General features: G+C 44.3%; 1 protein-coding gene across 2 annotated transcripts in view; it reads left to right on the top strand.

The window, feature by feature from the left end:
* FILIP1 (filamin A interacting protein 1) overlaps positions 1 to 16,268 on the top strand; it is a 102,733-nt gene that overhangs the window by 31,732 nt on the left and 54,733 nt on the right. For both annotated transcript variants that reach the window (XM_074150393.1, XM_074150392.1), the window contains exon 2: positions 11,777 to 12,055. In XM_074150393.1, the coding sequence (XP_074006494.1) occupies positions 11,783 to 12,055 (273 nt within the window). In that variant the 5' untranslated portion in view covers positions 11,777 to 11,782. The remainder of the gene's footprint in view (positions 1 to 11,776; positions 12,056 to 16,268) is intronic.

The raw sequence follows: 16,268 nt of genomic DNA, 5'->3' as shown, positions 1-16,268 counted from the left end.
TTGTTCTTTTCAAGTGAAGAAATTGTCTCGGGATTTTGAAACCAAGACATTAGAAGAGGCATGCAAATATAGTTTCTATAAATGAAAGCTCTTTTCAATGCCCAGGTGAGGTATCTGCAGGGTTTTTTGCTGCTCGCGGTCAGCGTGAGGCACTGGTTTTATTTCAATCAGTTGGGCTAACATTTACTTCTTTACTTTCTTTGCCACAAGTTCTGAAGTCAGTGGAAAGCCTGCAGGATTCCTGGGAAATAATGACAGTCACTGGGCTGGCACTGCCAGGAATGAAGTAAGACTCTCCTTTCCTTTTACCTCTTTACAAATAGTAATGACAAGCGACGGCCAGGGCTTTGAATCATGCCAGGGCCACGGCTGGAGCCTCCCCAGCGCTGGTCCTCTTATCGGTGACATGAAGCAGAAGAGCTCAAAGCTTGTGCCACCCAGCCCAGCAAAAGCCAGGAGAAGCCTGGTATGACTCGGGGACGTTGTGCAGCTTCTCTCTCTGCTTCTGTCTCAGCTGCCCTGTCTCTTCCTGAGCCCCAAAGAACTACTCCACCTCCAGACCATCCCTCAAGAGTGACTTAAAATCCACCTCTAGAATAAGTAATATACTTCTGCCTGCCTCAACCAAACTTAGTTGAAAAAATACGGGTTCTTTTCTATTTTCCCATCACCCTCTGCTTATTTTCTCTCTGCAGACTGTGTATTTATGGTGAGTTGCACTTTCCCTTTGCATGGCTGATTAGTTTTCCATTTCCTTTGTTTGTAAAGGAGGCGGCTGTGGAAAGGAAAGGCTGTAAATCAAACAGCGCCAGGGCATGAGCACAGATACTTGAAGGTGAGCATCTGTGCTCTTAATAAACCCTTGGAGTAGTCCCCGGCACACTTTTGGCCAGGCCACTTAACACCCTCCTGAGCCATTTGAGAGTGCGTTTGGGGAGTCAGCATGGGCCAGGAGCGATTCCCAGTGGGCAGCGTGGATGCAGCCAGCATGTTATGGATGCTAAGAGGGCTTAAGAGCCTGAAGGATTTTCCAGGACAGCTGGTCTCACAGCGAGAGAGCAGTCCTGGACATGGTTAATCTCCACTGTACATGTAGCCAGAGAATTCTTTTTTTTTTTTTTTTCCCCAACAGGAAAAATATTAGTGTAAAACCACCAAAACTGATAGCGAAGCTCAAGGGCAGGTTTCATATCAGAGACTATTTTTAGCTCCTTGTTTTGAAAACGGTTAAACTTCACAGAGGAGGAACCTTTTGGGAAGTGGGAGGCAGCCCAGTCTAACGGAGGGGGTTAAATTCACCTCTCATGCGAGCTGGTACTCTGTGTCTATCAACAACTGAAACTTCCTACAAAGGAGTCACTGAGAGAGATTTGGAACTTGCTCCCTGCTTTGGTTGACAGCTGAAATCTGAGATGCTGCAGATGTGTTTTTACACTGGTGTCTCTTGGAGACAATATTTGTAGAAGATACAGGTCCTCTGTATAATTTTTCCCCCCCTTTTCGGTAAAATCTGTAAGGGTATCCACATTGTGATTATTTTTTGTTATTTTTATAGAACAAAAGAAGGATAAATTAGTCGAATGTAAAATGTAGCTATAGTTGTTTACTGGTTTCGGCAAAATCAGAGCTGTGCAAAAGCGTATGGGATTCACGGATCACGTCTGCTCAGCAAGAGGCAGCAAAACACTTCCCTCTACCCAAAGCTTTAAGTTTGCTTTTGGGACATTTAGCTTTTTGTCTTGTCTCACACTTGTTAAAATCCAAGTTAAATTTGAAATAAAACATAATTTTAAAGTGAAAAGTTGAAATAGATTTTGTAGAAAGCTAATAAGAGTTAGTTTCCTCATTTCCTAATTGCACCCCCCGTTTGCCCCATGGTTCATTCCTGGGTTAAAGCAGGATTGCCAGGACCACGGAACGACTTTACTTTCTATACTGTGTTCCCCATCCATATATCACTTTTAGGTATTTTGGTTGGTCATTGTAAGGACAGAGACAAGGGACTCAGAGGCAAGAGCTGTGATGATTCTCTGCCTGCTCCTCTCTGTTGCTGCTTTCAGCAGTTTTCTGCCATCTTGGAAGCAGAAAATGCATTGTTGTAGGAGCAGCGGTCTTTAGACACTACTTATGAGAGATACAGCATGGTTCATAAGTCCACAGCATACTTAATCTTGCAGGTTACCAGCTTGGTTCTGTGCTGCCAACAAAAAGAAATAACTAATACTTACCTAACACCAAAGATTACCCACCTGCAGGAGGGGGGAATCTGTGGTAGCCCAGCTGATCTGCATCACCTCTTGCCATTTTCCAGGCACATTCTGGCTCTCGGTCAATAAAACAAATGTTTAGTAGGTTTGGGCTGAAATTAACCGTGTGGTTGCTTGCTTTATCTTCATGTGAAGGTCACGGTGTGATTTTCAACTGAAATGGCATCACTCAAAAGGGCAGAAAGCTGTAAAACAATATGTGAAGGATCGTGATAGGGCACAGTGCTCATCCAGCCTTCACGGGGTGGCTGTGTCTCCAAACAGGCTCCATCAGGTGCAAAGTATGCAGCCCCAGGAACCAGAGGCATGTCTTTCCTCCAAGTATCCATGCTTTTCCTTCAAATCAGGAATAGTTATGGGCAAGAGACCCTCCAGCGGGCTGGAAACAGGCTGGGAAGAGGGATGAGAATTGATTCCAGAGAATGGATTGAGAGCAGCCCTGAGGAGAAGGACTTGGGGGTGTTGGTGGATGAGAAGCTCAACATAAGTTGGCAATGTGCGCTGGCAGCCCAGAAAGCCAACCACATCCTGGGCTGCATCCCCAGCAGCGTGGCCAGCAGGGCGAGGGGGGGGATTCTGCCCCTCTGCTCCGCTCTGGGGAGACCGCACATGGAGCACTGTGTCCAGCTCTGGAGTCCTCAACACAGGAAGGACATGGACCTGTTGGAGCGAGTCCGGAGGAGGCCACAGAGATGCTCCAAGGGCTGGACCCCCTCTGCTGCGAGGACAGGCTGAGAAAGTTGGGGGGGTTCAGCCTGGAGAAGAGAAGGCTCCGGGGAGACCTTAGAGCCCCTTCCAGTCCCTAAAGGGGCTCCAGGAGAGATGGGGAGGGACTCCTGATCAGGGAGGGGAGCCACAGGATGAGGGGGAACGGTTTTAAACTGAAAGAGGGGAGATTGAGATGAGATCTGGGGAAGAAATTCTTTGCTGTGAGGGTGGTGAGACCCTGGCCCAGGTTGCCCAGAGAAGCTGTGGCTGCCCCATCCCTGGAGGGGTTCAAGGCCAGGCTGGATGGGGCTTGGAGCAACCTGGTCTGGTGGGAGGTGTCCCTGCCCATGGCAGGGGGTGGGACTGGATGATCTTTAAGGTACCTTCCAACCCAAACCATTCCATAGTTCTATGATTCTGTGAGTTGGAATGAACCTACTCCCACATCTCCCAGCTCAGCTGAAACATGCCAGGAAGGTGGCACCGCAGGCCATTCGCACTGTTGTCCCCTACCTTGCTCCTGGCCAGTCCCTTTCAGCCACGTAGTCACTCAGGAGAATAAATATCTAAACCCTCATCAGACCTAGCATCGTGTTTGTCTAGTGGTGTCAGCTACTTGAGCCATCTCTTTCCTGTGACTCCTGTTTGTACTTGCTGGCAGCTGGGAAGCACAGTAATCAAAACACGGGTAGAGTGATATATAAAAGTTTATTTTTTTGACTGAATGATGATCTAATAGCTTATCATTCCTCATGCCTCATGCATCCAAGATGTTTTTCCAGATGAAGCCTGGGAAACATGAATCTCTGTGAAACAAGTCTATGTTACTCCTTAGTTGGTCAGTGTGCATTACTCAAGTGAAAGTATTCCAGCTGAAACCACAAGTTTTCCTGAAAATGACAAAATTAATGGAATTATACCAGCATAAACTCTGTTCTTTGTAAACCTGCGCCATAATTTAGCCTGAGAAGAGTTTATCTTGGAGTTAAGAAAATGGTGTTAAAGTGGTATAAATCTGCCTTAGTGATGACTGGGTTTCCTCTTTTAGTTTTGTGAAATCCTTTCCTGCTCTCGAGCAGATTCTGCCTGCTCAGAATGGCTCCTGGATGGGGAATTTTCACAAACCTTTTTCTTTTCTTCTTGAGAATACACTTATGCTTATTCCTTTCATTTCTTTTTTCAAGCAAAGGGACTATTGCTGATATAATCCTTGGCGAATATAATCCATGTGTTACTACGATCCACTGCTAAAAGAACCAATTTTAGAAGCTATAACATAAATCTTTAATAAAGCAAAAAGGCTTTGCTGATTTTCATGCTGTACCTCAAGCGTGTCTGCTATAACTTTGCTGCTTTTCTACACTATTTGTGTAGGAAAAGGACATAAAAAACCATTATGCAGCATAAAAAGAAAAGTTCTATTTACCAAAATAGATTAGGGGATAATGACATAGTGATGACTTGATAGAAGAAAATAATCTGTGTCCTGCCTCTAAAACAGTCACTGCATTTTTGTCAGAGACCCTTAACAGAGGGTAAATTCTCCTTCTTCTCATAATTAAAAAGACTCAAGTTTCTTCCATCAATGAGACTTCATGTATCATATGACAAAACAAGGGAGCCCCTGTGACATCCATCTGCCATGGGGCAGTATTTCCTTGCTGCCCAGGCTCCTTCAGGTGATGCTGTGGCCTCTCCCCCTTAATCAGACAGCCCAGGGACCAGCCGTATCTGCTGCATCTGGGATGGAGGGAGCCCCCAGAGCAGCACTCCCCATGCAGGTGGTGCAAACCCCTCTATGGAGGCACCATCAACAGGATGACACGAGGGTTTCTTCTTCAGCACGTGTTCTTTGGTGTTGCTCCTCCTACCACCCGTATAACAAACATTTTTTCCAGGACAGCAAGCAGACCAGGTGAAAGGATGAGGGCAGCTGTGGTGTTATGTAGCTACAAGTCCTTTCCTAGTCTGTAGAAGAATCACAGCCCTGTGTCTTGGTTATTCAAGCTGTTTATTGAGTAGAGAATTGTCCTGATTCGTAAAGTATCCACACTTCATAGAATCATAGAATCATGGAATGGTTTGTGTTGGAAGGTACCTTAAAGATCATCCAGTTCCAACCCCCTGCCCTGGGCAGGGACACCTCCCACCAGACCAGGTTGCTCCAAGCCCCATCCAACCTGGCCTTGAACCCCTCCAGGGATGGGGCAGCCACAGCTTCTCTGGGCAACCTGGGCCAGGCTCTCACCACCCTCACAGCAAAGAATTTCTTCCCCAGATCTCATCTCAATCTCCCCTCTTTCAGTTTAAAACTGTTCCCCCTTGTCCTATGGCTCCCCTCCCTGATCAAGAGTCCCTCCCCATCTCTCCTGGAGCCCCTTTAGGGACTGGAAGGGGCTCTAAGGTCTCCCCGGAGCCTTCTCTTCTCCAGGCTGAACCCCCCCAACTCTCTCAGCCTGTCCTCACAGCAGAGGGGCTCCAGCCTCTGATCACCTCCGTGCCAAGAGTCCAACAGCAAGGGCAAGCAGCTAAGACAGGCTTTCACAAAAGCCCACGGGTCACACATAATGCTGTCAGACGGAACAAAGACCTTTCCTTGTTTGCTCCTGCAGAGAAGTGCTGAGGCATATGAGGGCAAGAGGCTGGGAGACAATGGATTAGTGCTCTAGGCATGAATGTTTAGAAATTCAGGGAACTCCAGAGTTGCTTAGGGTAGATATTTGTTCCGTTCTTCATTGCATTAGTCATTTGGTTTAGCGCTCTGCTCTGACCAGCGTGACTGAGACAAACGCTGGAATCATCTGCAAAAGCAAAACCAAGGGTGAGGTCTGCGTTCCCTTGGCACGGCGTTGTTTGGCTGTCACACAGTCCGGAGTCTGACACGCGTCTGCTCCATGTAGCAGCATCCAAGTCCAACCGGGCAGCGCTGCTCAGCAGGCGCCTCCGCACAATGCGGCCATTGCTTCCTACCTGCTCCTACGACAGCCTCTTGGTAGCCTGATTCCTTTTTATTTCTTCAAGTCAGACAAAACAATAATAACGACTATTTGCTAAGTCCAGGAAATCAGCCCGGAATGACTAATAATAAGGAACAACTAGCAATAAAACTGTGAGGTGGTGTGAACACTTGCATCTCTACATGTTTGTCCTGTGGAAGCCACACGCTGAGGCCATGTAGCCCTGGTTCTGTCTATCTCCTGGGGCTAAAGCCATCCATCCCCATCTGGGGTAGTCCTTGCTGAGGACTTCTAAGCCAACTAGGTCAATTTAGTCACCCTGTCTCCCTCTCTTCCTGGCGTCTGAGAAGGTGTCATCTTTTTTTTTGTATTTTTGTTTGGTGGGGTTTTTTTTGTTGGTATCCACTACTTGCAGATGCAGACTGATAGTATTTAATACATTTTCCAGCTCTCCTTCTTATTTATGGAGTTTTTCAGATCTGATAGAGGTTTTAGATGATTTGATCTCCATTTTGAGTATGTTTAAACTTCTTTTTCGCTCCTGGTGCTATGCATTGATGGGTGATCACTGGGCAGAGATTTGCCCGAGTTCTCAGCGATCTCCCTCGTGTACCCGGCCCTTCTGCACAGCGCTTTGCTCCGCTCCGAGTGCCTACACAGGGGAGCCTCTGAAAGAGACCGTTCCCTTCCTACAGTTCCCAAAGCCACAGCCGAGAAATGATTCTAGTTTTGGCTCACTAATAACCTGATTGCAGGGACCCTGCAATACATTGTTAGCTCCTCAGAAACCCAGCGCTTTCATGTGATATCTTAATCAGTCAGGTCTGCGGCTGAAACCCAGACTGCAAATTTATTGCCAAAGGCAACAACCTATCATGGCTGTAAATCAACTGTTTTTGTGTGCGTGTATTATAATATTACTATTATTATGATGATGATTTTAAAGGAAAGCACTACGAGCCAAAATCAGCATGTCTAATTAGCAGGAGGGGCTACACGTTAAGTTCAAAGAACCCTTTTGCCTTATCTGATTCTAATGGCACTGGTAACGGAGCCTAATCTAACCTGTCATTTCACCAGCTCCAGAGAGAACAAATTGCCGCCGCCGGGGGAAAGGTTTGGAACAGCACGCAGCCTGTCCTCTCCTGACATCCTACTCAGCAAATTCCTTGCAGATTTCCTCCTGATGTCACCAAAACTAACATAAAGGTTATTTCATAAAATCTTATGTGGATTGCTAACTCGTGACAAGCAAAGGCCCCATGCCCAGAGCAACAATAGAGACTCAAGTAAATAATCACAGAGTTTGTCCTTTGTGCTTAAAGCTCAACAGACGAGTGAAACAGAGGAGAGGCTGAGGAGTTCCCGTGCCAAGTGAGCACATATTAAAGGGAGTAGCCAATAAATGTCGAAATCAAGGTGACTGATCACATAAAGACTTCTTGTTTGACTGGAGACTGTTAGGAAAGATTTCCAGTTTAATATGCAATATGATGCGGAGTGGAAAAAAGAAACGCAGTAAAGTTAAATATTAAATGCTAAAGTCATTCTAAATCATACCAGCTCCTTCTGCAGGGAACACAATGCCTTCAGCAGATGAGAAATGCCGTCAGATGAAGAGGTGTGATCAGGGCAGACAGCAGAAGGACATTCGTTGCCAGGGTGAGACTGGCAGTGTCCCCAGAGTCGGTTTTGGAACCCCTGTGAAACAACAGAGAGGCAGACTTTGGTGGTTTTGCTATTTACATACTGAAATAATGTTGTGCAGCTGGTCAGAAACTCCTTCTTTATCGTGATGCCATCAGAACTACAGACGGATATCCAAAGTGATAACGCTGAGCGCTCCTTTCCAGCACACAGTGCTTCAGCCAAGATCAGTGGGATGTTCTGGCTGCTTCACGCTGCTCTAATTAAAACTCAGTCATCCTTGCAGCCGCTTTGTGTTCCTAGAGCACTGCACAACAGCTGGATCACGCCAGAGAGTTTGGTCCTTAAACTCCTTGGGAATTACTGTGTGAATAGCAAAACTTTGGCCCTTTCCTTCACCGCCGAAGTTGGGGTTCACCTGCATCTCCGGCTTCAGCACACAACACCTGGGCATTTGGGTAACGTGTTGGAAAAGTACCAACGTCGTAACTGAAGATGGAGAGGGTGTTAGCCTTACACTGGTTTTGGCAGGTTTTTGCACAAAGAAAGGCTGTTGGGGAGTGACAGACCCTCTGCCACGCTCACTGGGCTGTAAGACTTGCTGTAAAACCAATCTACAAGTGCTACAGAAATGTTAAAAAAGGCCAAGTCTGACTTCCTTTGGTGACAATCCTATTCTAGTTAGGTAGCTGATACAAAACTCCAGGTTAAGCTGCTCTGCTGCTGTACAAAGGAATTAAAAAAAAATATATATATAATTTGCATCTGTCCATTGTGGACCTGTCAACACTTTACATAAAGTAAAAACACACTTTAAATATGCATTCCCCGTTTCTCTGTTAGCATGCTTATAGACCTACAGTCAGCTACTCAGTCTTTATGTGGCTTCATGAATTGTTGTCTCAGCTCCATGGGGACAGATGGATCAAAGTGGCTGTTGTGAATTACGATGTGACAGCGTGACACACCACCTCTCGTGAAGCCTATCGTGCCCAGCTAAGTGCATCTGGGTGATTGTGCGATGCTTGAGGTGGATGATCGAGCTAGACTAGTTGGAGACTAGTTGATGGTCTCAACTAGTCATGAGTTAAATTTAAGATTAATTGTGCACCTTCGAGTCTAAGAGCAGAGTCATCTTACTACAGAGAAATCACTAACGCGGCGTGTTACTAAGCAGAATACGCTGTAATGGAATAATCTGTTTTCCACTGGAAAGCATATGTAAGACAGACTTGCAATATTTATTCTTAAAACATGTAGGATGTTGTAGAGCCGTGAAGCCATTCGGTGTAAGCCATGAAAAACAGGTTTGGTTCAGAGATGAAAGTGGCTGGAGGCTGTGACCCACAGGGACTCAGAAGGAAACACTTAGAAAATAGAGACAGATTGAATCCCAAGTGCTCTCTCCCGAGAGGAAGCATGGTTGGAAAGTTTAAACCCCAGTAAAGTTAAACAAATTGAAAAGCCCTATCTGAGAGGAAACATAGTACAATGTTTATTTTTCCATTACAAACCTGAGACCTAAAAGATTTCCGGAGGTTCTCAGGTATTGTTCATGCTTATAATGGTGATCTGTTTTTAGAAAGTGTAATTCATGTGTTTAATCCAAACTGTTTGATGAAAAACACACTGCATAAGCTTTCAGGAAGCGAAAAGCCATTGTGTACCTGTACCACACGTGCGTTGGGTAGGAGCAGGCTTACAATGCCAGGAGTCTCTTCGCAAAACTCTCTCACTCCAAAACATCGGGTCTAATTCTCTCCCCTTTTATGTTCCTGGACGAATTCCACTGAATTAATGAAGCTGAGACATGAGTGACCAATGATAATAAAAAGACAATCTTCCTGCTGAGTGTGAAACTACCAAAACGCAGGGCTAATACGAGCGAGAGATTTATAACGCTGGCCTGAGCCGCGGAAGGAGCAAGCCATGGCAGGCCCGCGGCTACGGCAGCCGAGCTGATCAGCCAATGCTTTTTAGGTTTTGCCCCATCGCTAACGAATTGCTGCTCCGAGATCCTTGTCGGAAAGGCCTGCGATGTTAGTGACATTGAGAAGCACCTGTTTGACTAACGAACAAGCTGCAAACTAAATCCAGAGATGAATTTAAGCGAGAGGGGAGATTTGGAAGCAGGGGAATACTGAAACCTGGGCAAGTTTCAGACGTACAGACCCTTCTTCAGCTTCCTTCGGTCTGTTTGTACTTTATCTAAAGCAAGATATTTCTCTGGGTAGATCTTGCTAATATTCTTAGACTATCTTGGGTAAAGTGGATTTAAGTAAAAAAATTAAGGTACCAGAAAATATGACCACAGACAAAAGTAAATTGGAGTAAGGCAACATAAACTCCTGACCATTGCCCTTGTCTGTTACACAGGCAATTTCAGGTGGGATGAAGAATACCTAATTTTTAGGAGACTAACCTACTTTTTACATCTGAGTTTGGCCCTCAACCAAGCCTAAATTTACTATTGCTTTTGTATCATGTCTGACAAATATCTTGATTACAAATAACAATCAAGGTCTTCTACAACTAAACACTGAAAACAATGACGAAGACCTGCTTCAACATGACATAGGAAGGTGACAGGACATCAAGGTGACAGGATAGTAACATTGGCCCATATATAATCACGGCTGAGTTTCCTGTGCACACCTGTTTAATAATGATAAGTGATGACATACACACTGATGACCCTGTCCTGCCTTCTGTGCCATCGTTAGTCAGTGACACAGGATGAGACCTGGGAGGGTAAATGGGATTTTAGGGGTTGGCAACCTCCCTGGCCCACCTGCAGGGTCAAGGGGGAGGAAAGGAGGTAGATGTTCACAGGAGGAGACAGCAGGCAGGCAGATCAAGCTAATTTCAGTGGAACTTGTTGTGTGGATGACAACTTGAAAAGGGCTGATGGGTAAGGAGAACCGTGAAAAGATTTGCAGATAAGGGCAAGTGGTTTAATTTGATATTGCTGAATGGCATTCAGCAGAGGGAGTCAGAGGAGACTCTTGCTTGAGGAGGGTGATGTGCAGGAAGGGTGATTTTCACAGCTGTGTTTTGTGTGACACCAAGGCTAAGTCACTTGTCAACTAAACAGTCCCAGGGCCCCCATTCTGTCCCTGGGGTCAAATAGCACAATCCAGCCATGCTCGTGCTACTAAACTCTCTTCTCTTCCAGAGCAGGGTGGCTGCCTCTGGACGTGGCCTGGATTAATTCCTGAATTGTGCCCAGGAACTGGTCGGGAGAGAGTGATAGGTTGCCTGGAGCAGCAGTGTGCCAAGGAGTGTGCTAAAAACTTAGCAATACAGTAGGTCAAGTGCCAGAGCTCAGGAACATTTGCTGTCACTGTTTAATTTCCTAGGACAGACACAGTTGAAGAGTGCAGTGTCTGTGCTTAAGAGGACAGAGACGTGAGCATTCAATAACCATGACCTGACATTTTGGGGAAACCTTGAATCTTCCGGAAGGACTGCCTTGATCTTGCCTGTTTACTTCTTAGTGGTTTCATGTCCTCTGCGCTCTTTTTTCAAACTTCTTTTCGACTTTCCTTTATGGCACTTACTTACTAATAACTTCATGCAGTACTTAGCTTAAGACGGAGTTTACTACTTGATTTAGTCTATATTCCCCATTTTTCTTGGTTACCTGGAATAAAGCTGGGATAAAGCCTTCACTCAGGGAAACTGTAGTGACCTTTGTTTGCCGTGCATCGTCACTCCACTCTCATAGAGAATTCATACTCAAGGAATAGGCTTTTCTAAAATTTAATTGCATTCCTGTTTCTCAAGTAAACCTCGTGTTAAAATAAGATCTACTTAACAATGTACTTTGTTTTGTAGCAATGAATTGTGAATGACCAAAATGTTGACTGAAGGGAACACTGGAAAATGTTCTTTACTGTGTTCCTGCATCACTTTTAAGTTCCCTACATTTAAACTCATATCAGCATCTTGATATGCTGGAAAAGATGGTTACCCTTACTTTAGGACTCTGATAAATTTTTAATTAATGCCCCGGATTCACTGTCTGCCACACACAGAGTTGTTGAAGTGGTTGAGCTTTCTACCATCATCGCCTGAGCATGACAGTGTATTTCAGTTTTTAGAAGACTGCTGATCTTCCAGAAGTCAGTATTGCCACTACAGCTTTTTGTGAGTAATTTTGTTTATAAATGCATCTTTATGTTTGTTTCTTTCTAGGTAGGGATGAGATCCCGAAACCAAGGTGGAGAAAGCTCGTCTAACGGGCACTTCTCCAGTTCCAAGCCTGTCATCAGCCATGCAGAACACGAAAAGCTTCAGGAGGATGCCAAGAAAAAGAACAAACCTCATCGGAAGGAAGATGAGGTCATGGTTTCAGCAACTGTCAAACGGCACTCAAAATCACCTGGACCTACCGAACGAAAGAACAAGAAGTCCATAGAGCTTTCTAAAGAGGACTTGATAAAACTCCTCAGTATAATGGAAGGAGAACTGCAGGTAAATTAAGCATCTTTTAAACTGTGTTTTCTATGTACCTATTTATTCCAAAAAACACAGGGCTCAACTGAGAGGGACATGCAAATTTAAGGCAAAGGACCATACGGAGAGAGAAGTGGTAGTTGGTGTTTAACAGGACAGTCATAGTTCTGTACTATGCTCTGTTCACAGTCAAGTACTGTTTTATTTACCATGTATGTCTATCTGCAGCTACCTATTAAGAAAAAGAAATTATAAACACCTGTCAGAACTGATGAAGAAAGGGGGATATGCAGGTCTTGAACACTTGAAAAGAGGCAGAAAACAACCCCAGGGGAATCAGTTTGGGAGGAAAAGACAGGCAAATGCAGTGAGTGCAATTACAATCATTGATGCAAATATTCAAGAGACAGATCTGCAAGTCAGTAACACAGAAAAAGGACTTAAGACGATCCCCTGAACCTTCTGGGTCCTCCTCTCAGGAGTCTCATCCTGCAAAATAAAGAGCTGAAACATGGCATTTCAAATAGTCAATATGAAGCCTTCTGACTTTTCAAAACTTACCCCCTTTTGCTGTAAGGACTGTTTGCCAAATTTATACATTCTTTTGTTTGCACTTTAGACATATTTTTCACTGAACCTATGGACAAGCAGAAAAAAACCTGCCCACCCTCTGTGAAAATATTTTGTCTCAATCCCTTTATTCTAGTTAACCGTCATTACTTAGCAGTTCATATAAGGCTTCACTTTTTTCCAGAAACCCACATTCATAACATTTTTACTTTATTTTGGACTTGTTATCTTATCTGATTACAAGAAACAATTGTTTGGTGACTTTCTTTGGTATATGAGTCACCTGAGTGCACAATTTCCACAACTCTGAGATTTCATCTCATTAAGTATCATTAAGCGTCCCCCTTCCTGTACACAATTCGCTTTTGTCAGAAAGTATTTTCAAGTTTCAGGAAATATGAATTCAAACTAAATAATTTTGTCACAAAGAGAGAGAATAGTCATTTTGCAGTGAAAAATTGCAGAAAAAGGCAAGAAAATCTGTTGAATGCAATTTTGAAAAGGCAAAAAAAGTTTTATCATTACACAACAGTATCTGGTTTTATAGTGCTTCATTTTACTGTCTACAAAAACTTGTAATTTCCTAAAAGATGGAGCTAGTGTGCAGCTTCGGTGATGAACAGAGCCAAACCTCACCAGAAATCTAACGTGCTCATGTTGTTCAGAAAGATTGTCCTGAAGTCACCTTTATGGTCTGGAAAGGGGAGGTGAAGAAAGTCCCTAATGTGGTCTTTATTCTTCTCTCTGAGTAATTCTCCTGTTCGGTACGTGGAAATGTGGCTCTTCACCAAAGTCTTTTGCTTTGTGGGGGAGTTACCCAATCTTTAAAGGACTGCCCATGTTCTCCTTATCCCTGTGGGGATGGTGGGGATGGCTGCCATCTGCACTGTAACATGGGCTGGAAATCCTCACCAAGGTGATACTGCCGTTGTCCTGGACAATGCTTTTACTAGGGATATTTGTACATACAGACCCCACAGAGATGTAAAGCACTGGCTAAAGGTTCCCAGTGTCACGGGAGGACTGTGAGGGCAACCCCACTGGCAGCCATAGAGCGCGTGTGTTCTTCTGCTCCTTACTGCCAGGCAGGGAAAAGAATCATTATTCTTTTTAATCCCTAGGAGTTTTTAATTTCGTTTCAAACCCCCCCGTTTTGGTTAGTTATTTACCTGGTACCTGTGTTGAACCGTTACCAAAGTGGGCAGAGCGACAGCATGTTGGCTTGAGATGAGAGCCTGGCTTTGATGCTACGGGCGAGGATGAGCCAAGGAAGTCACCAGCCAAAGTAAATACTCTGGTAATACCTCCTGGCTGCCACCGTGACCTAATGCACTGAGTCATTTCATGGCTTTTCATTCTCAGATCTGTTCGGACACCTCCGGTGGCTGGCGGGCGTTTCGTTGGACTGACAAATCAGACCGTGGGTTTATTTTGAAGCCATTTCAATACTGGCAAAGCAAACATTACATAGGCATATGTGAGAAGATTTTGTTTTGAGAAGAACAGCAGGCTGTACCTTTAGGGAGATCCAGTATTTTTTAAAGAAAAAAATGGGGTAACATACCATGACTGTTAATTTAGCAGCCACGAGCAGGACGGGTCTTATGTCTGTGCTTCCCAACACAGAGCAGGGTGACACTGTCCTGTGAACCCCAAATTGCCAGCTCAGCCACGGGAGGTAATCTGGTCGTGACACCCATGGGGTTAGCCGGGTGAACTGGTAACATATACATGTGCTTCGTGGGCTTAGTTCACTCGTCACATAATCTAACAACACAGCAAGCACAGACCCATGCCACGCTGCTGCTGACATCAATTGTGAGTCCCAACTTTGGGACCTGACCTCCCAGATCTTCATTTTGTAGGTGAATGTGCCAGTAAACTATGGAGACATGCCCTACCAGTGATGTCTATGTCTTTCTTTTTCTTTTTGTTAAATTATAACACCCTCAGGTAGCTTGCCTGTGCTGTAGCTTCTAGGGCCAAGTTGGACTCAGCTTTGCCTGTCGTCAGATTCCCTGGCTGGGCCCTGACCACTTCCTGAATATAGAGAGGGGAAGGGTTTCATAAACGGCTGAGGTCACCATAGCCCAGGCCTTATTTTGTAAGAAAACACAAGGGGAGGAAAAGTATACAGAAGCTGCAAATGTATCCCAATATACATAGCAGGAGAGCTCTTAAGTGCAACCTCTCTGAAGGACAGTGGGAAAGAAATGAACTGGTGACAGGAGTTGATTTTAAAGGCCTTATAGCTCAGTGGAGTGTCTGTTCTCTTGTGAGGTCGCACTGCTAATATAAAAAAGCAGCAATCGCATGGTCTTTTAAACACATATTGAATATACAGGGACAAAAAATCCACGAAGGATTTCTTCCTATACCTGAAAAAAAATTAACATTTTTAAATACTGCAAAGCTGATTTGAAAACTTCAAACACCAAGAGAATAAATTGGACCATGAAGGCACAGTATTCATTTCCCTGGCAGTTACAGTGATTTCAGTCAAACTAACATATGAGTATTATTAATTACAGACCAACACAGGCAGCATGATGTTTACAATGACAATATAATCCTGTCTGTGGTTCACAGATTTTTTCCCGACAGCCTATGTGCTTGTCCTGGCAGGAATATATTCCCTGTACGCTTGCTGAGCAGCAGCCATGAATCTCCAGCGATACCAACACTGATTTTCAACATTTCCTGATTAGGGGCCTGAAAGGAAATGAGGAGCAGTATTCATACATGTTTACTGTTCACTCTCATATTGCATTTTTGGAAAAAAAAAAACAACCACAATAATAAAAGTTCATTTACAAAGACAGCATCCCACTCCAAATGATTGGGTTTTGCAAGAAAAATAATTTCTTAGCTGGGTTCTGTGCCTATTACCTGATGACAATTTAAGCCTGGGAGGCAGTTTCTTGTATTTCATACCAATCCAACCGAGGCCCTTGTTATAGCTGGTGTTTTACTGTGTTCCTGCCTGTATTTTCTGTGCCATTACATTCCATGGAATGCCTTCAACAGCTTTTGTTTCAAACCTGACTTTCCTGAGATGTCGAAACAACACTGTGATAGCTACCTAGGTATTGCTTAGGTAAAAAACACCGCACAAACGCCTATATCTTTTATTCAGTGCCTTTCTTGATACTCTGCATTAATATTATTAAATATCTAGCTGTCTGAAAGCTCAAGCGAGGACTATGGGATAGATGGGTGGGTGGAAACCAGATGTGTTTCTTTTGGGTAATATTAAAGTCAGAGGAGAAAGTTGTGACAAGATGCTTTGGCACCTAAAGAAAGAGTACAGAACAGAGTGAAGAGCAGGGGTTTTCGAATGGTCATTAGCAAACTCTCATCGTTTGAGAAGCTGAAGAGGAGCCAGAGTGGGAAGAACAGGTAAAGCCAGGGAAAAATGCATGTAGAGTAGTTCTGCATGCGTGTTTATAACTGTGAAGTCTTGTTAATTGGATGGGAAAAGTTTAGGATTTTCTGAGCATATCATACAGATGAAATTCAAATTCCCCAAGAGAAAAAACTTTGGCATGTGCAGTGCTACAGGGGAAAAGAGAAGAGAGGGTTAATGTGAGGACGGAGAGGTGACTTAAGGAGAAAGGAATGAGAGGGAAGAGGTTGGGCAATAGAAGAAAAAGAGTATAAG

Source organism: Numenius arquata, chromosome 7 (assembly GCF_964106895.1).
Source record: "Numenius arquata chromosome 7, bNumArq3.hap1.1, whole genome shotgun sequence".
NCBI classification, from domain to species: domain Eukaryota; kingdom Metazoa; phylum Chordata; class Aves; order Charadriiformes; family Scolopacidae; genus Numenius; species Numenius arquata.
Note: the sequence above shows the minus strand (reverse complement) of the source record. Positions and strands in the feature narration are given on the sequence as shown.